Below are 21,332 nucleotides of genomic sequence, written 5' to 3'. Positions count from 1 at the left end.
AATGCACGTGAGGAGGAGAGCAGCAAGTCAATAAATCATGCATAAAAAAAAAAAAAATTCCAAACACTCCCCAGGGAGAATTGAACCCAGAGCCCCTGAGGCTGCGAGTCCAACGCTCGACCACAGCACAGTGGTGGAGGGTTCCGAGGCAATGTTTAATAAATGTGTTTCTTTCGCTAACCGACACCACCAAACGCGGCAGAAAGGAGAGAACGGCATTTAGCTGGGGACAGAGAAGTGAGGTAGGCCCGATACGCTACGACTGAGGCCAAGCGAAGGAACGAAGTCTCGACGAAAAGGCGGAGCAAACACGACCGTCGCCGTCGTCACAACTCCCAGCTGGGGTAACTTACACGAACCATCCCCTGCAGAGCGACCTGCAGAACAGGTGTCTGCTGCATCCAGCCCTGCCACTGTGCCACCGCCAGGATTGTTGCAGGTAACGAGACACCTTAGCAACGTCATAAAACATTGCTAAACGGTAAATGCTCCAACGCACAAACCAGTCAGAGATGCCTGCAAGGCACCGTAAACATAACCAGTCTCGAGCAAGTTACTTATAAAAAATAATTTATTAGTTACTTCCAGAAAAAAAAAAAGTAACGAAGCTACCCTTAAAGTCACTAAACAAAAGAGAGTAACTCGTTTCGGTTATTCTTTAGTTACATTTCCATAACACGCCCTGGGAATACTAGGTTTTTAGCATCATATTCACACACATCTATAGACGGTTCGCGATTCATGAGAGACCATATGCCCACAAGTTGGCGCAAGGCGGGTGCGAGAACTTGAGATGTTGAAACACATCGTCTGGAGACGGCAAGGAATGACTGGATTGCACTCATCCAATGACATCTTAACCATTAAAAGAACTCATAAGTTGTGTTAAAAGTGAAATCATTTCTTCCGAAAAAAAAAAAACAAAAAAAAAACTACAGATACAACTTTCATTTTTATAAAGAAGTAATGCGTTAAAGTTGGGGGCCACCAGAATAGTGACAAAGTCAGAGCGACGGGTCGGGTCGTCACCAGAGTCGGGCGTGACCGACCTTGCGGAGGGTGCGGACGACGGAGGCGAGCGTCTCCATGTACGCCAGGGCCGGCTGCACGTAGAACCACATCTTCTGGAGGGTGAGGCCACCCCTGTTCACCAGCTGGTGCTCCAGTTGGGCCACCAAGGTGAACTGGTCGTGCAGCAGGTGGCGCAGGGCTGCCGCCAGCGCCTGGTTCACCAGGCCCTGCCCGGGCTCCCACTTGTCTGAGGCGAGAAGAGAATGGACGGCAACCTCCATTTCCAGGGTCCCACGATGCTTAGGACGAAGTATTCAAAGGGGACGTCCGAACGACATTGGGTTAAAATGTATCTTGCTTCGCTCAAGCTTACTGGCACTAGTGCGATCCAAGGATGCTCGCACATGATGCTGCTTACCAAGAAACTTCTTTGTCGCCACGATTTCAAGGATGAACCTGCTTGCTTGCGGATGACTGTGTCGTTTATCGTAAAATGACGTCTTGCCACAATACTATAGTGCTACAAAATGACCTTGACTTTATTATTAGCTGGTGTAATATTTGGCAAATGTCCCTCAAGGTTAATAAATATAAATACATCTACTTCTCTCGTTCCTACTTCCGAGCCTACGCTCCTCTTAATAGTGTTCCTTCAGAACAAACACATATAAATATCTCAGTGTTCTCCTACCCACAAACCTTTCTTGGGATAGTCGTGTTCATTCAGTAGTGTTCTGCTAACCGAAGATTGGGTTACCTCCTCCGTAACTTCACATCCGCCCCTTCTAACTTGAAACGGCTCTTTTACATTTCTTTGGATCAATTTAAATTACAATATGCATCTTCAATCAGACACCCTCACCTTTCTATGTTAATTGACAGTTCTGAGACAGTGCAAAGCCGAGCTGTCCAATTAATTCAACCTGGTTATTTACGTTTCATCAGTGTTTCCCTAACGAAGTCAAATCTTTCTCTCCCACACGACAATAATGATGACTTTCAACCCGGAATTTTTTTTTCATCTTTGCCTTCTGCAGTCTTTTTCGCCAGCGCTAAATCAGTGTCTTCTCTCTCTTCCAACCTACTCTTCGGCAAGACTAGACCATTGCAACAAACTAACGGGCTGCAATGTTTTTCCACAGCGCATCACAACACTCTTCTCCCCGACACAATTGTAGACTGGAATGACCTTGCCGAAGACACTGCTACCATTGAGGACCCCCCTCGATTTTGTGAAGTCATTTTAAACATTGTGATTTAACACCCACTCCCCTCTTTAATGCTTCATGACCCTGAGGGTAATGTAAATAAATAAAGTAAATAAATATTTTCCTTTCAGTCCTTATCAAAACTTGATAACAGGGGTGAAACTCATGAAATGTACTTGGAAGCAGCCACGGGAGCAGCTGAAACAGCTGTTTCGGAGCAGGTTGGGAGCAGCTGAAACTACATTCTGGAGCAGGCTAGGAGCAGCTCAAATCAGTTTTCATTGCACTTCTGCTTGTGTCTTAGATGAGCAAGGGAGCAATTTCAATTCTGCTTAGCAGCACAGATGAATATGAGTGGTTTGGATCCTAGGTAGATACGATAACAGTGTAACAGATGCGAAAACTTGGCCTTAGTGAGAACCAAAAAGCAAGTACCATATGTTTCTGAGGATAGTGTCCTTGATATTTTCCGAGTGGCTTTCAGCTGCTCAAAATGCAAACCAGCACAGCTAATAGCACAGCCCATGCGTGCTCGACATGGTAATTATATGTGTGAACCACGTGACGTGCGTATGCAACGGACATGCAGTTGCGCGGAGGAACAGGGCAACAAATTTTGAGTTTATCCTATTGTATATCTCAATGTCGAAGCAGCAGACTATGATTAACGGAGCTATCGTATTCGAAGCGATGAGCCAGAGCAAGATTAAAGTAAGCCGAGCAGATCTACCGCTCGCGTAAGAGCTGCTGACCGGCGAGGCTTCGGATCGGACTGCGTTTCGGTTCAATCAATTCACGATTTATCTTGCAGGAATGCGGTTCCAACTTCTAACTATGAAGCACTAAAAGGAATCTTTTGCTAATGTGTTTTCAACTGGCTGACGTCCGGAACCCGGGCCGCAGAGCCTCAGGCAATCTGGCGCCTTAATGACTCGACCTCACCTCGGCCGACTTGCTTAACCGCTTATGGTTGATTAAGAATCCAGTCGCAGGTGATGTAGTGCTTGGAATCCAACCCCCGAGTTTTTTCGCGCGCTACCGACTCGGGATACACAGGGAAAATGAACGGAACAAAAAATTGCAAGGCCGACCAAACTAAAGGCGCTTATTGTTGCCAATTGAGTAGGTAAAAACCGAAACCAAGACAAAATATAATTAAATAAAATTTTTTCACCGCACGTTGTGCGATTTGGAGCACAATGGCACAAGGTATTGGCTGTGGCGCAGTTTCCACAAAATGGCGCAGGATGGCACAGACAAATGAGCCTGGCGCAAAAAGGCGTAAATGGCGCAGCCTGGATAAAGACACGGGTGCCACATTACTGACATGGTCAAGGGTAGAACCCGAAGCGATGATAGTCAAAGGCTGCTTGCACACTGGGCACCAGTACTACATGAGCACTTGATTTAGGCCCCGGGTTCCTCAGGGATCTGTTCTAGGGCCATTGCTATTTTTAATTTATATTAACGCTCTCCCGGTTAACGTCTCCTCGTCTATGTGCCTGTTTGCTGACGACTGTGGCCTTTATCGTGAAATAATAGATAATCATGACACCAGTGTTCTACAGTCCGACATTAACACTATCATCGAGTGGTGTGATTTATGGTCAATGAGCCTTAACACTAACAAATGTAAGTCTATGCGTGTATCTCGACAATCTTCTGACAATCCTAACTATTTTCTTGATCAGGTTTATATGGAGCCGGTGTCGTCTTATAAATACCTCAGCGTGCACATAACATCTGACCTTTCATGGAGGAATCATATTCAGTATGTTTCCTCTAACGCTAACTGCATGTTAGGTTATGTTAAACGAAATTTTTCATTAGCTCCAGTTGCACTAAAGTTGACTCTTTATAAAACATTAATTCGTCCAAGGTTGGAATATGCAGCCTCTGTCTGGGATCCTGGAGAAGTCACCCTCATTACTGCATTGGAAGCAATTCAAAACAGATCAGCTCATTTCATCCTTTCTAACTACCACAACACTGCTAGCGTGACTGCCATGAAAGCTACTCTATCATTGCCGCCTTTAGCCTTGCGCCGTAGCATTTCTCGCCTTTCTTTATTCCATAAGATTTATTTTCACAATTCTATCCTGCGCGACAAATTAACATCCCGTCCTTTTTACGTTTCTTCTTGCAACGATCAGAATCACAAGATTGGTATTCCAATTTCTAACACAACAACATTTCATTCATCATTCGTCCTTCGTACATCACGAGAATGGAACCACCTTCCCGGGACAATTGCCACCATCACGGACGTGACCTTTTCAAAACTGCAATTACTAATCTTTTATTTGTTGAGTGTGTTTAACTTATTTCAAGGCTTGTTTTCCTTTTCTGTATTTTTCTTTGCTCTCCCCCTCTGTAATGCCTCTGGCCTTGAGGGAAAATTAAATAAATAAATAAATAAATAAATAAATCTCTCGATGAGCATTCAAGTAGTGGCTCGAGCTCAATCCTTCCAATGACGAGAATTCCCGGACTCTATCAACGTGCAGAGCTCGGCAAGTGCCCTGCACTCTACCGACCCCAGAGCGCGTGTGGTTCTGATAAAAATCGGCGGCATACAACTAGCCTCAGATCATGTGCCTGTTTGTTCTGGCTGCGAGTTAAGGGGGTAAACATTGCTTAGTTTTCTCTCTTTTATGCCACTGTCATTGCGTGGAAAGAAAAACAGACGCATGCTTCTTAGGTTATGAACGTCAAAAATTAATTCCAAATAATATTTACTATGATTGGGTGTCGATTGAAAAGTTTACCCAGATTAAACGCTCCCTTTTAATCCATTAAGTAATCAATTTATCGGTTTGATTGACCTCCCGAGCATAATAGCTAAAAAAAAGTGTCAAAATACATATATTTTTTTTCCTATTCCTTACTATGCCATCTATAGTAGAACGTGCGGTCTAATTTAAAAAATTGACCCGCTAGAATAAAAAAAAAACACAAGGGAAACCATTATAAGAACAAAATATTTTGTAAAATATCTTTAAGCCTGATAATACCTCCAGCTTATGATCACAAAAAATCATAAAACATTCTGCCGCGGAATACAACGGAGCTACAGATAGACAAGTTATAAAGCAAACATTCCTTACTTTCTTCCCGAAATTTTTGAACATGTTGTATGCTCAAAAATTAATTGATTAAAAACTGATCGCGATTAAAGCATTACTTAATTGGAAGGTTAATCAATCAACCACTTAGCCCTAGTATTCACTAAAAGAAAATCAACTGTTCCACTGCACCTTCAAGGGGCAGTCGTTTCAATTTGTTTAGAAGACATTGTTTTGGGGAGTGAACAAGGACATATTGTTTTCTAACTTCCCTGCTAAATTTAGCGCGGAAATTGACATGACGTAACCTGACGTCAGTGGGAAGTCGTGGTGTCACGTCCCTGGTAAATTTAGAAGGGAAATGCACGGATAGACGAAGGAAGAACAAATTGCTGGGGTTGGGAGTTCCATAAAAAAAACATTCCACAATTAAGAAAAAAGAAAAAAAAAAGGAAGGAATGTTTAAAAGATACTAGGATTGTTGAGGAGTGAAGAGCTACCAAGCTAGGTACGATAACAATGAGCGACAGTATTGTTTTAGTGCAATGTTGCAAATCTTGTGCACATTGGCCAAAAAGATAGATTGATTATGATCCAATCCAGGAGATTTTCGATTAGATAATTCAATTACTTGACCTCGAAACTATGTCAACGCTTGTTTACGAGGTAATAACAATTTTCGACGTCCGAGTCACTGCATTTTGCGTACCGGATACGATAACCACACTACCTACAGGCCGGAGGACCGTAGTTCACGAGCAGGCTGCGTACCTTCTAGTTTTAGCCGAAAAACATCAATAAACATCTGCTAGTGACAAAAATACAAAATCGGTTAGAACCGAAAAACACCAGTCGTTGAACGTTTCCGCCCTAGTGACTGCCACTTTCTTTGAAACTCCTCCCCGCGAAGGTTCGTCAAACGTGTCATTCGTTGGATCCTATGTCCTTCCAGTGTCTATTCAGAGGTTGCTGTGGATCTTGAAAGAACTCTGCCATAATCAGCGTGGTCCACAGCCACTGAACTTGGAGAACACGCCTCTTCGCCTGGGGAACGGAGATGCGTTCATTGTTATCCGTTTAGTTTTCAAAAGCTTCCGGGGCTGCAGGCCCCGGAAGCTTACCCTGTCTCGGGTCCAAGTGCAGATTGTTAATCCGTGCGTAGAAATGAAGCTGTTAGAGGAATTGATGCCTTATGAAAGTAGCTGTCAGCTGGTCGTTTGAAACAATCTGCAGTATGTTGCTTTTTTTCTTACCGCCAGTATGTTGTGACTAGCGTCGTTGATCCCGTGTGTTTCGCTAACTTAGTTTACCCGACTGGCCGCCAATGTCCCAATGTTAAGGAATTTCCCCTGTTTGGCGCATATGTGAAGCGGGCATTTTCGAAATTGTGAGTTGTGACCTGCAGGATGCGTGCCACCACGACGGATGCAAGCCTCTCGAAGTATGCTTGCGTCCACTATAAAAACGGAGTGTAAAAACAGATCCTCTCACGGGAAGAAGAGTGTATAAAATATAAAAAATAAAATCGGAACTCTGAAGTGGGGGTGTCCAATCACATTTTTTTTTATTGATAATTGCCGATTTTAGCCTTGTCATGAACGCTCCAATTGAAATACACCGGTGTTTCAAAAATAAATACCGAAGAACATTTGCCTTTCTTTTTCATTAATATACACCGGAAAATACATACCCTATTTATGAGACAATTACTATTAATATTTCATACGTAAAATTCAAGTATAGTTCAAATATGAGTCTAGAGACTTGTCTAGTCGCAAACAGACACCCCTTTCCAGCTAAGGCAAGTCGTGGCCCTTGTCTGTAATAATTTAAAAATAAGTAACAAGCATGAATTCTGCGACAGGCATACGATCGCAACTTAAAATACAAAAACTAGCCACCATTTCACTTCATCCTACATTAGAGATATTTGTCCGTAAGGGAGTTTGATGGTTAGAGGCAGTCTTTCGCAAAAAGGGCTAAAGAAGCGTGACCCCCGAAAACTCCAAAATGCAGTTATAATCAGTAAGACCACGTGCCCGATACTGCAACGAAATGTCGGGACGCAAGAAGAACAGACCCATGACACCGGGGGAAAAAGACGCAGCACTGACCTTCGGCGAATTGCATGACCGTGGAATAGCTGGCACAGAGGGGCAGGATTCGTCCGGCGATTTCCTTGAGAGAGACGTCTGGAGGGCGCAAGGCGAAAGAAAGCTCAAGAACATCTTAAACAGACGCGTCAAAACCAAAAAATGAGAGAGAAAAAAAGAGAAAAAAGAAAACTAACTGAATTTGGAGACTAAAGACACACAAACACATCAACTGGATTAAAAATGCACATAAAGACTGGTTACCCAAAATGTCTATTACCGAGAAAAAAAAAGTATGGCAAATTGCTAGGCCAGCGGTTCTCAAATGGGGGTCTGTGGATTCTATGGGTTCAGCGAAGGCAGTCTAGGGGTCCGCAAAGCCCCGCTTCATCAGGCAAGCCCAGCAATAAGAGTTCTTTTTGTCAGATTAAGAAGAAACATTCCAATTTTCGGGCGAGTTTTCTCGTCTGTATGCCATGAGAGAAGTCTACTTCACACCCGCCCATATACACTTATTAAATCATTATCATAATTAACCTATACATTTCCCTTCCCCTCATCAGGAACGGGGTCCTCCACCATCTCCGCCGATCCACAAGGGGTCCGCCAAACATCAATGGTTGAAGACCACCGTGCCAGGCAATTGTGTTGCACACGCGAAATGTTTTAGCATAACAAGCGTTTATGTCGTCGTATACAGCACATCTAGCCCATTCAGCCAGGCACCTACGTTCACGGCACTGTTCGTCGGATAAGTGAATGCATGGCAAGTGTACGCTTGAAACGATAATTCCGTTGATCTTCCAGAACCTTCCAACCCACTCCCCTTCCACCTCGCCATCCTTGCCTACCTCTCTTCCCAGTCATTTGACTTCCCAGTTAACCAATCAGCCTCAGGGCTCTCTCCTCCTTTCCCACCCGTTAACCAATCAGTGTCGAGCCTCGCGGCAATGCTTTTATCCAGGCTTCACTCTTGGACTTCACGAAATGCCAATTGCGTAGCCGAAGAATGTTTCACATTAAAGGGAAGCTACGGAGCTTCTTAAAAAAAAATGAGTTAGAACTGAATTCTAGTGTATTTTTACCCCGTGAACCCGAATACCCAAGCCATTTGCTGCGCAAGTATTGTTAAACGCAAGAAAAACGCGAAAGACAGCCGCTGCACGTGACGTCATCGACGGATCTTTTGGCTGCCCAAGGCTAGGGAGGCGGGGCTTCAGCCCTATTTTGAAATTGCTCGTATGGCTCCCCGGCACGTCGCATTGAAATATAATTGTGATATCTGTTATTCTAATGGCCGAATGAATGCAATTCAAGCGTTTTTTCTCAAACGTAGAAGTGCCCCATCTTCCCTTTAAATCATAGAACAAATAAACGGCGAATGCCGGAAACACGGACGCCCGAGAATAATCTAGATTCTTGGTGCCTCGGGGTCGTGCTCCAACCTCTGCAATCATCCACTTTTTGCCAAAGTTTGACTGAAAAGTTGCAATTACAACCGCAATGGGATCGATGCTAAACCTGACTCGCAGATGCCACTCAGGTTGCTGAGAGGAGGTCCTCCGGTTCTCCTGCCTTCAGCGAAAGCATTTCACCTTTGATAACACTACGATGTCTTCAAGCTTTGAGCGTTCGCGCACAACCGAAGTGTGGCAGAAGGCAACGGGCGCAACCTGGAGGCAGGACATAGTCCCATCGTTCTCGTCCTGTCAGCAGCCCCGACGTTCGAACGCTACGGGCAGCGTAAGTAACGAGGTGGCCACGCTGCGGGCGGCTTTTCAAAAGGACGCCGTCACAAACACAACAGAGACACCGGCGACTCGCACTGCGGTCTAGCGATGATTTTTGCTCCGCCGCCTGTCGAAAGATATGCATGCGCACCGGCTGTGTCGTCGATGGAGAACACCCTTTTGCCATGAGGGTCCAGCCGCGAGTGGATAGAAACGCCGTCGCAACCCTGGAAATGAAAAAAAAAAAAAAGGGTTTTACTCGATTGTGGCATTGTGATGTTCATTAAAGAGACACTGATCTCCCAAAAACATTCTTTTAAGCGTTGAATAGGACAGCCGTGCCCCCCACCTCCCCCCCCCCCCCCCCTTCTCTCCCAAAAGTCCTATCTAGGTGCTTTAAAAAAAAAAATGTGAATATTGGAAGTCTAGTGTTTTTTTAATGTGCACGGCCATCATCTCAAATAAAAGTATTTTGCTTTCATGTTTGTTTATGGTGCTGAACATAAAGGAAGATCACACGGAGAGAAACACAAAAAAGGCACACACTGCTGGACTAGAAACTGCTTATTAAGATTATTGCTTTCTTTATCTATCTATATTACATGTAATTTAATTGATATAAAAAAAAATGAAAGACATTTACAAATCTCTGTAATGCGAAATTAGAGTGCAGCTCTTGAGGAGGAGAGGGGAAGGTACGGAGGGGAGGGTATGCCCCTCCTCCTCCTAAGTACCGTTTCCTCCTCCCCTCCTATTCCTCCTCCTCCATTTCAGTTTCCCCGCTAAATTCAGCGGGGAAAATGACACCACATGACTTGGTGCCATGTCACCTACGAACAAATTAAGCTTCTCTGCTAGATTTAGCAGGAAAATTGACACCATGTGACCTTAACACCAATATCAGGGAATGGAATTGGTGCTGAAATCACGGGACATCAATTTTCCCGCTAAATCTGGAAGAGAAACGGAATATTGGTCTTGAGATCACGGGACGTCAATTTTCTCGCTAAAAACAGCGCGGTTACGCTGACGGCGACGTTGCTTAACCCCGAAACAGGCCCCTTAGAGCTGCGCTCAGAATGTAAAGTTAGCAGTTGCCAACACAGCACTCACTTATGAGCTTAAAGGGGCCCTGCAATCATATTTAAGCGTCTACCTTTTTTGCAGTTTCCACGTCTCTTGGGGTTCGGAAAAGCCAGCGAGCACGGAGAGAGTAACTAAATATCAGTGCATCATATTTTAACCTGACGACGCGGAAACCTCCTCCACCGACGGTGGCGACCTGTGGTACCGAAATCGCGCAATATGTGACGTCTTTGGTCCTGGGCTTACTACTAGTCAGAGCCGCTAAAAGCTTTGTTTTAGTCGAAATACAAAATATAAGTGGCGCGAACCGTTTCAATTATCTATAAAAGTAGTTTTTGTTCAGTATTTTAGATAAGAAAACAAAGAAATGCAGTTTATAAAGTATGGAAACAAGAAATGACCCGTCGACATACGCGCCAACAAGCGGTGGAAGAGGCGGTGCATAGTAGAAATGAGTAGTGGGATCAGGCGCAGACGCGGAAAGGTACCGGATGTATGCGGCGCCGCTGCGGGCGTACGGACTGGGTGATCCGACCGGCTCCGAGCGTTCCGAAGGCCTTCGGCGTGCAGCTTTGTTTTGCGGTTTGACCGTTTCGCGGTATGGCAGCGCGAAGTGGCTCCCATTCTTAACTGATCTTTACTTCGTGTTTGATGTCGTTTGTGGGCAATGAAGTGTCATGCCGAATTAGTGTTTAATCGCGCAGTAAATGCAATCAGAGCCGCTCTGGCTGCCCACTGCATACAGCCTATCCAAATTATGCTTTAGTGGCGCCCTCTCGCGCCGTCGACACAGGGTGCGGCAGTTGTCAGCGCTCGCCTAGCTCACTATCCCTCCTCTAGTTCACGGCCATACAAGCAACCAGGGACGTCATGAAGGAGGTTATTTTTTGCTTGTTTTTTGTAATTTTAATCTGCCTACAACTTTAAAACTAAAGCGAAATTCGAGAAAAGAAAAGTTTCATTAAGTTACTACGTTCAGTGCGCTCAGGTTTGGTGCAAATTAAAAACCAGTAAAAAAAGACCTTGCAGGGCCCCTTTAAAAAGATCTGTCGACATCAGGTGGGGAAGAGATCCATGATGCAAATCTCCAGGCTCCAAGATGCTGGTCATCCCAAAACACTACTGGTGTCGATATGCGAAAATATCCACAAAAAGATTGAGCGCCAACCTGAAGGCAATGAGGGAACAAGAAGCCTCGAAAACCTTTTGCTGTATAGTACCCTATATGCTGGGATCTCCTGCTGACTAAAATAGAAATCGCTGGCTGGCAGGGCATTTGGGTGCTATGCTCTGCACCAAACAAAGCCTATTTCATGGGTCGTGAGGTAGACAGGAAGGTCAGCAAGAAAGAAACAAGCTGCGGCACATCTCACAAGACCAAATAACACCCAATGTGAAAAGGAGGTTTTATATCGGATCCCACTCTCATCCGGTCGTAGTTACAATGGACAGAATGGAAGGTGGATCAACGACCGGACGAGAGAGCACGCGCCTTCAGCGAAGGCTATCACAGCAGCAGGACAACTTTTAGCCCGTCGTGCATGCAAGTGTGTGGCAAAGTTTTCTAACATTAATATTCCGGCAAGAAACTGCAACAAGTTTGTTTGGGAAATGCTAGAGGCCCTTTCCAGTGACGCGAAGGTAGACGAATGAGTGGAAGGCCACACCTGCTGTGGAAGGATGAAAGAAGACAAAGACGTTCTGCTTGCGAAGGGCCACACTTAGTATGAAAGAAGAGAAAGATGTTTTGCTTACACGATAAAAAAAAAAAAAAAGCAAGAGAGGGAAATGGTTTTTAAATAAATGAAACGTAATACAGATAGATAAAGAAAAAGATGCTCTCAACCAAACAGTTGCTAGCCCAGCAGTGTGTTTGCCTTTTCTGTGCATCTCTATGCGTCCTTCCTTCATATTCAGCTCGAACCATAAACTAGCAGCGAACCAACTAGCTCAGCTTAAAGCCGTCGCATTGCTTTCTCAATCTGAAACGAAGACAAATAAATCACCACTCGGCCAATGAAATGCGTGTCCGAGGATGAAATATGTACATGTGTAGAAATTTACAGAAACTTTCTTGACATAGTGGTGGTTCGTCGCTTTATTGAATCCGTTCACGGAATTAACCGTGAAAGAAAACATGCAAAGGAGCTTGGTTAAATGCGCACGTGACTCCCTAAATAAACAATTTTAAAGGCAAGAAACAAACCGCTTGATAAAGAGAAACGTGCAATGAAGAATTTTAAGCAGCCGACATGTAACAAAATGATCTCTGTACTTCCATTTGCTGACCACATATTAGGCATCGATGGGAGACCAAAACAGCCATTCTGGGGTCTCCGAAACTTGGCCGAGCGGATTGCATTAAAGTAAGTAAACTTATATTACTATGAATACCCGGGTGCCAAAGACGTTCCAACTCACAATCATGCAGTTCAGCAAGTCCTTGATTAGCCTGTACTCCTGGGCCTTGATGGGGAGTGCTCCGATGGGTCCGCCCTAGAAGGGACGTGCAACAAACTGGGTCATCTGGTCAGTTGACAATGCCGAAATTCCCCGACGATGCGAGGACGGCAGGGAGGAGCTTCAGTTGTCCCGCCTCCAGAGCGAACCAACCTTCTACCATCAACAACGCTTCAATGTCTCGTGCAGCTCAAGCGAGCAAACGCAGTTGAAGTGCATGCTGGAGGCCAGGTGTCCACAAGACACACCTCATCGTTCTCATTCTGTCAGCAACTACCGCTATATCCCAAGAGATGCCTCCCCCCTCCTCCTCCTTTTCCCACCCTCCCCTCCCCTCCCCTCCCTCCCTCCTCCTCCCTCCCTCCCTCCCTCCCTCCCTCCCTCCTCTCCTCCTCTCCCCTCTCCCTCCCTCCCTCCCTCCCTCCCTCCCTCCTCCCCCCCCCCCCCCCCCCGATGGAGCTAATAACAAACCAGGTCTATAGGGAGTTTTCTGCCAAAGCATTTTACGCCTCAAAAGAGGGACGCTCACCTGCGTTGGCTTGACGGGCGCAAAGTCGCTTCCAAAGTCCCAGGAGAACATCCGCAGCTGAGGCATGCTGGGAGAGGCAGGGGGTTCTGGAGTCGTGGAACGGCACAGAACGGCCGTGGAACACCGGTGGACAAGCAACGCCAAAGAGAGGAGCGGGAAGAAAGCAACGAAAACCATAGTGTCTATGAGAAGCACCATATAGACTTCTCTCGTCTACCTTCATCCCCGGCCACGTGGTTCACATATCCGGTATGGGGGACGAAAGAAAAGCAAGACGTTACAACCCGGTATAAGTAAAAAAGCAACCCTTCCCCCCCCCCACCTATCGTGGCAAAGGTGGTGGTAACACAGAATGCGATACAGCGTCAAGCAACATGCAGTTTCAGCACCACTGTTCCTGGCACCACGGCAACTCCAACAAAATACACACACGCAAAAAAAAACATGCGTGTTCAGCAGGAATGCTAAAAGCCTGGACCTCGCTTGGCACATTGCCAATGTTGCTCTATGTTTGACCCCATGACGTGACCCGAAGATACAGTGTTTGCACGATTCTAACACACTTTTTTCACCAAAATCAGTGCCCAAAACAACACGCGTGTTACAATCAAAACCAAAACTGAAGAAAAGCGTAATACTCGGTAGAAGGTGGCTAGCCCCATCACCATCGTGATCGTTTGTCTACATTTGCCATTTTGGTATTCGTATCATGCGCATTCTCTCACATCTATAGACTTGTGTCGACTGTATTAACATAGAAAAAAAATTCCACTAGGGACTTTTATTTAAACAGAAGGCCGTTGCCCCAGAGGGAAAGGATAACGACGGAGCGGCACTACGTGGCCTGGCGATCCCAGCGAGCTCGCAAAATGTTGTTTGGAAGACCACTCTCCCAAAGGCGACAGTTGTGCACTCGTACAAGCGCAAGAAGCTTTAGAGAAAAGCAGGGATCACCTCTATGGACAGCAAAGAATCATCGTTAAACTCTGACAACGGCGATTTGTGCATGGCATTTAATTTTGTACTGGCGTTCGTTTTATAAAATCAATTCTATGAGGTATGTGTTCAATCTTCATTCTTTTACCTGTGCGGTAGAATCGGCCACAATGCACTTTTTCAATATCTGATATCTAAATCTGCCTGCACGTTAGAATCCGGGGATCATTAGAATCGTGCAAACACGGTAACGGTAACTCAAACCTACTCGAGCGAAACACTTGGCCGACGCTCATCGAATCGGCGAGGAAAGGAGCACGGCGTCGGTGCTTATCCGCCACTCGTGATCAATTGGTGGGGAGACGAGCGCTGCGCCAGTGGTTGGCTGGCAGTTGCGCTTTCGTTTTCCGTCTCGGGCACGTGAAACCGAAAACGGCTAGGTGCCAGTCACGTGTCACATTCTGCGTTAAAAAATATAGAGGAAGCAAAACGAAAACAAGCGACAGTCGCAATGAAAACGTGAATACCTCCCAGCTATGTGGCTAGAGCAAAACAATGTTTTCCACCATGACAGAGGTTCTGCGATTCAAGGTGGCGATTCCCGCGTAGGAAATGCCCGTACTCGGTGTTGACTATTTTGTGCTACATGGTCAAGGCTAGCATAGCCTCTGTAGTGCTGTAGCCCCGCAGTGCTGCAGGAGCATGTATCTTGCACTAGTGTCTCATTCGCACATGCTCGCCTGCGAAGGAGACGTCAAACGAAGCCACGGGCGCACGCAAGTAGCTTATACGGCGTTGTAGCACTGAGGAAGCTCAGCTAGCCTCAATAATGTGACGCAAAGTAGTTGAGGCCGAGCATTATGACATTGTTTTTTCTTGAAAGGGGGCACCGGGAATCGCTGCAGAGGACAGGAGGCGAGGTTGCACGAAAAAATGGCCTAATCTCGAAGGGATCGACAATCTGTGACGTTTTCGTAACGCTACCCTCAGGAATATTATGCGAGAAAGAAATGAAAAATTCTGCAGTTTTTTTTTTCTTTGGGAGGATGGGGGAAGGTGGAAATGAATGGGTGGGTGAAAAACAAGTGAGTGTCACTGCACATGGTTTATATGCCTGCCCGTTTTTTTTTTTTTTCCCCTTTGTGAAATTTGGATAAACGAATTTAGCCACCATAACATGTAGTTAGTAAGATATTCTTGAACATTTCTTTGTTTGGAAAAGGGGGGGGGGGGGGGGGGAACATGGGCTGAAAAGTTTGAGAGCCAGATGCAATGGTGAGTGCACATGATTGGCATGCAGCATCATTTTGCAATCTTTTTTTCCGTCCATTAAATATTAGTGTTTCGCGGATATTCAAAACGTACTTTTGAATAATACATTGTTCAATATTCACAGCGATATTAATAATTTTCTATGTGTTGATTGTGGCGGGTTATCCTCCAGAGCGTGCTTCTTACCAAGCACCAGTGCACTGCAGAGAGGCAACACTCCTGCATGCGAGCTCCAAGGTGATGCTTTTCTGCAGCACACCGGTGCTCAGTAAGAAGCCCACTCAATGGGGCTGAAAAGCTGCGGAAAACACTTCAAAAAGTACAAATATTGCAGTCACATGCTTAGGAGGAAAGCCCACTTTAGAAGTGGGACGGTGGACGCGCACGCCTGTTGTGTCTAAAAATAAACGAAAACTTTCTTGATACCGTATCTACCTTTACGAGTCCAGCTAGGTTTTTATTTAAGCACGGTGCACCAGTGCAAGGCTTAGGGAAAGTATTCAATCTTCAATTAAAAAATATTTAGCCAAAATTACCATTCATTTCGAAATCAAAACCTACCATTCAAACATGCCTATTAAATATGTTTAACGAGAATAGTTGCCATAAGATATGGGCACCTTACGGTACACAAAGATGTTCGACTGTCTTTTTCAATAATTCGCCCGAGACTAGGAAAATAAATAAAAGAACAAACACACATAACATTAAAAGGCTGGTTCAGACATCTGCTTTTAAATGTGACCGAGAGCACTGCAAACAAAATAACACCTTGGCGTCGTCTGCTAGTAGCCCTGACCCACTTCCGGTCTGTGCATGTTCTTAAATTTTTCATGCGTTATTCTTTCGTTATGGGCTTGAAGTATTTCTGGTAAGGTTGCAACTGACCATTGCTAACAGAACAGCACTGCCTAGATTCCATCTTGCAAATACTGTAAAAGTGCCAGCCTAATTCAGGGCCGGAAGCATTCAAGTGCCATTGGGCGCGTTCAGTAGCGGCCCCGGAGTCAAGGAGTCACTGACTCCTTCCACTGGACGGCCAAAAGTCACTTCCGGTGCACGTAACTCCGGGGCTTCGGAGTCAAGCTCCGAAGCACCGAGTCCGGAGACGGTGCACGTAGAGTCAAAGGAGCTAAAATGACGTCATTTCCTGACTGGTGACAATTTCCGGCGTTAAAAGAGGAAAAAACAAACAATATGGCGGAATAAGCTGCTTCGGTTCTGTCGCGGGTGCGCGGTTTGCTCGCTTTTGTTAATGAAAAGTGCTCAAGGTAAGACGAATAACGCGTTCGATTATCTTTTTCAGGTAAGGCTCTTTCGGAAAATGCATTGGACCGTATCTTGTTTGGTTTGAATGTTCTAATAAACAACGCAAACGTTCATTTGACGCCGTGTCTTGATCACCGTTGCACGGAAACTTGGTATGACGATAGTCCTGTCCGCGCTCAACAGAGCAAAACAGGGTATAAACGCGACTTTGGAAGCCGGTTGGACACTCACGCAGAGCATGATACCGATTAATGTTTTGTTTGCGTAGCTAAATCGGGGTGCACGTTGACTGAGGCTCGCTTCGGCCGACAAAACCTTGATCGCCGAGCGCGGCCGAACTTCCCATGTGTATACGAATACATTTTATAGGAAGTTCGTTACGAAGGGCAGAACAAACTTATGGCCGTATAAAAGTATCGCAACCGGCGGGGTAGATTCGCTGAGCTCTGTATTTTGCGTGTACTGACGACGATTTTTGTCGGCTTTTATAACAGTAGTTGCCTTTGCGCCGCCAAGCGAAGGGCTCGATCGCGTTGCATCGCTTCGAACAGCAGCGCTGATGTGTACAATCAACCGCTTTTTCTTCAACGACCTTGTCAAGACTTCTTCAATACCGGCGTCAAATAAAAGCGATCGTGCTTGCCATCGTCTGCTTCCAGTTTATTCGGAGACCGTCTGGCACAGGGGAGGAAGCGGAAGTTGCGTGGAAGCAGGTTTGGAGCCGCGGGTTTTTTTGCCGTTCAGTAGGCGCTCCGATGACTCCGACTCGAGGCACTCCGTTCGGAGGCAAGGGAGGCGCTACTGAACGCGCCCATTGGCATACAGGCGCCATCATGCTTCAACTCCGAGCAATGTGTCACGGTGGGACCCAAGAGTCATAACACGGTCGGCAACACTTAAACGCGAATATCTACTAGCCTTTAGGCCTGAGGCGTCCCTTGTACCTGCCCGTTTTTTGTTGCTTAATTTTTCCAGTCTTGCAGTGTTTTCACCATGTGTCAAAAACTAAAAGCATCCAAAGTTCCCTTCTCCTTTCTGGAGCACAAACTGTTCGACGCACGTCGCCAACAACCGGCAACCAGATAACGTGCGGAGACTTACCACTTTTGCTGTGGCGCTCCGCTGCTGTGTGATACGACGACGACGACGTTGAACTCGTCCGAGTCTGAACCACGCTCGCCGTCTTCTCTATCTCCTCCTTCAACTGAAAAACAAACAACCAAAATAAAAAAAAAATGTATGGCAAATTGCTACGTAGTTATGTTGCACACGTGAAACATACTAGCATCGCAAACCTTTAGTGATACTCCGAGTTTCAAGATGCCAGACGCCTATGTTCACGGCAGTTTTCATCAGATAAGTTTAAGGCATAGCATGTGGACACTTGGTGGTTGCTCCTAGAATGAAGCAATACTACCACTAATCAACTGATAAGCCTGGCTATCTTCAGAGCCTTCCAGGTGCACACGGGTGGCACTGGTTTAGCTACTCCTCGCCCACCCCTCTAGTCACGTAACCTCGCCGTTAACCAATCAGCGTTGGGCACCTCACTCCTCCTCTCCCACCTGTCAACCAGTCAGCGTGGAGCCTTGAGGCCACGCTTTTATCTGGGCTTCACCTTTATCTGGGTTTCATGAAATGCAGAACACCTAGCGAAAGAATGTTTTACGTTAAAAGGATAAAACAGAGAAACAGCCTTGACTGCACTGCCACGCGAAAGGAGGACCTCAACTGCACAACAGACTGGCTCCGACAAGACGCATACCACTGTCAATCTTTTTCCCAGTTCCTTTAACTTTGCACTCAACTCAACTTCGACCGTCGCATTACAAAAAATCACGGCCCTTTCTCGGACACCGAGTTAGGTTGAAAGCATGAAATGCTTTCGTTGAAGACCCCGCAGCCGTGCCAAGCAAGGACTTTGTGCCACTGTTTTAACAGGATTACAAGTACCTTGCTGACAAACGACGACTCCCTCATCAACGAGCCGCAGTCTAGGTACGGCGCCTAGAAAGCGTTCTGGGCCGGTGCATTTAGCGTCCCGTACCGCCGAAGCGTCAAAAAATGATGCCCTAAGCGGCCGCAAATTATATCGCAGCAGCCAGAGTGTTATGATGTTAGAAGTTTGCGACCTAGGAGTTCCAACAAAACAGAAGTGATTGCAAGCGTCGCCGTTGCAGTGTCCCGACTTCTGGCTCTTCCGTGAACCGTCGAGTTGGAAAACCACCTGCGGCAGGGCACGCGTCTGCCGGATCCACTCAGGGATTGCGGCGCAAAAGAGCACGAAGCAAAAGTGAAATTACTGGGCGGGAAGTCCAGGGACCGTAAACAAGGACGCAGCACACGCACCGGTCCGCAACACATTCCAGGCGTCACAGCCTTGGTGTAACCCGTATTTGACGGGTTGGGGCAAAACAAAAGCCGACTACACCTGGCACGACTGCAAACGGAGACGCCCGTACCTTGAGAAGGTCCTGCTTGCCGAGGTCATACTGGTGCGCGCCCATCTCTCTTCCCGGCTTCTGTTCCTTGGATGTCGAGTTCTTTGCTGCCCTCGCGACTGCGCCGCCATCGCCGCCCTGTGCCAGTCGATTCCGGTCATCCTCTCGGAACTTCCTGCGATGCACAGCGGCATCCACCGTGGCCGTCTGCCGTTCTTTCTTCTCCGCCGCGACGTGCCTGCCGGTTTCCGCCTGCTTCGTGGGGGAAAGGAAGGGCAATGGGTGGAAATGTGAGGCAGCACAGAAGTGGAAGGGGATTGCCCGTTTCTACCCAAACAGCACTGTACTGGTGTACAATCGTGTAGTCACTACTGGCTGATGAGCATTACACCAGGCTAGCAGTGGTACAGCACTGGCCTAATTTCTCATTCGCAGCAGAGACACCAGGCACCCACTGGGGCCGACTAACTTCCTGCTGTCTATGCATACACACAACGCAATTACTTTTATGCAGGAGCTTATCAAGAGATACATGTACCATGGCAGCTCTATCTGAGATGGGCAATCCCCCCAGTCTTTAAAGGCATAGACCAGGGGTGGCCAGGCTGACCCAGCCTAAGAGCCGCAAACAAAACCACGAAATTTCCAAGAGCCGGGGGGGGGGGGGGGGGGGGGGGGACTTGTTTAGAGTAATAAACGAAACTCGAATTACTTTCGATCTATTCGAGTTCAAAGAAACACAAGACTGCCAAACCTCAACATGTCTTTCGATTTAAAACCCGTTTCATTTCTCTTTTCGGGGAAGTGCTCATGTGACCGGGAGGGAGGCGGGGGGTGTGTGCGTGTGTGTTTGTGGGGGGGGGGGGGGGGGAGGGAGGGGCGTAGGGGCGTAGGGGAGGGAGCCGCGAGCCGCACTTTAACACACAAAGAGCCGCATGCGGCTCGCGAGCCGCAGCTTGGCCACCCCTGGCATAGACCAACACGCTGTTTGCAGTGAGTCAGCGCTTGCCCACACTAGGTATGGGCATTGCGCGTGTGCAGAAACAAGATTCATGGAAAGAAAAGCGTCTGCACATGAGCAGCACAGACTTAAGGGCCACTGCTGCGGCGTGACGTAAGAGATGCGTGTCGGCAAACACGCATCTCTTAACACAAACAAACCCACCTTGTGTTTGTTTTATTTCGTCTTCATTGTTTTTGGTACTTTTATAGCTTTTAAGATCATGAACCAACTGGCCTAAATCCACGTCAAGGAACACACATTTCTTTATGTCGACAGCCAGGGGACTGCTTCCAGTCTTAGCATTGAAGAAGTGAAGCAGTGCAGAAGACTGCGGACCCAGAAAACAAAAAAAGTTGGTACCAAGGAGTACTTGACACTTACATATGTATCACAGGATGGCTCAAATTTTTTAGGGCTGTGCTTAGACTGGAAGGATGCTTTACTGGGGGGCAAGAGAGCCAAGGAAATTCGGGAGCTCGGGAATGCACAAGGGCACTTTGAGGAACCCAGATTGAGAACCCACACACTATATTCCACTTCATCTTACAACGAACTGCAGTGGACGCTAAAAACCATTCCAGAAAGTCCAGTGCTGAGAAAGTGTTGCATGGCTACATGCACCGCGAGTCGCGCGCCCTTCCCGAAGGGCTCAAGGGCAAGCGACACCTGCGCGGCATTGGATCGGCTTTGTTGGCTCGTACAGTCCTCTGCTGTCCGCCGTAAGGTGAAACGGAGCAAAGCAACGTAACAGACAAATTCAGGCTTACCTCATTCCGCGCAGCTGGCGTCGTCCGCCGGTTCATGGTGTGAACAAAGTCGGCGTTAAGTCGCTGAAAAATAAGAACAATACACTCTTTTTGGAGATGCAGGGCCATCTGATAGTTCAAAAAGCAGTTTCACTTTTGAGAAACTAAAGGCGGTCATGAAACTGCATGTCATTGGGCATCGTCAGTCTCGAGCGTAAGCGGCAGATGAGAATTGGTTCCTCGATCACATCGTAATTATCTCTCGATCTGTTTCAGTTTTGACGGTGTGAACGCAAGAACTGACCGGCACAAAGCACCGACCCATTCTTCAAAATGAACGCTCACGCAGCTGTTGTTAACTAATACATGCGTCGCATTGTATTGACATCTCGAAGGGACAGGCCTCAAATATCCTTCGCTTGATGCTTGGGAGAGTTGGTTGAACATGTTACTGACTTTACGGCACACAAATAGCACACACAC

General features: G+C 46.6%; 1 protein-coding gene across 2 annotated transcripts in view; it reads right to left on the bottom strand.

Moving 5' to 3' along the window:
- The window catches only part of LOC8041439 (gamma-tubulin complex component 2), a 61,757-nt gene that overhangs the window by 37,615 nt on the left and 2,810 nt on the right, over positions 1 to 21,332 (bottom strand). Inside the window, exons 2-9 of one of the 2 annotated variants that reach the window (XM_029986332.4) lie at positions 20,871 to 20,933; positions 19,122 to 19,355; positions 17,761 to 17,863; positions 13,183 to 13,268; positions 12,615 to 12,689; positions 9,259 to 9,334; positions 7,399 to 7,476; positions 1,050 to 1,258 (exon numbers count right to left, since the gene is read on the bottom strand). In XM_029986332.4, the coding sequence (XP_029842192.2) occupies positions 1,050 to 1,258; positions 7,399 to 7,476; positions 9,259 to 9,334; positions 12,615 to 12,689; positions 13,183 to 13,268; positions 17,761 to 17,863; positions 19,122 to 19,355; positions 20,871 to 20,906 (897 nt within the window). In that variant the 5' untranslated portion in view covers positions 20,907 to 20,933. The remainder of the gene's footprint in view (positions 1 to 1,049; positions 1,259 to 7,398; positions 7,477 to 9,258; positions 9,335 to 12,614; positions 12,690 to 13,182; positions 13,269 to 17,760; positions 17,864 to 19,121; positions 19,356 to 20,870; positions 20,934 to 21,332) is intronic. The other variant, XM_029986335.4, reaches the window with a different exon arrangement.

The sequence above is a fragment of the Ixodes scapularis genome, unplaced genomic scaffold, assembly GCF_016920785.2.
Source record: "Ixodes scapularis isolate PalLabHiFi unplaced genomic scaffold, ASM1692078v2 PGA_scaffold4__175_contigs__length_147842914, whole genome shotgun sequence".
Classification (NCBI taxonomy): domain Eukaryota; kingdom Metazoa; phylum Arthropoda; class Arachnida; order Ixodida; family Ixodidae; genus Ixodes; species Ixodes scapularis.
This window is presented reverse-complemented; position numbering and strand designations above follow the sequence as displayed.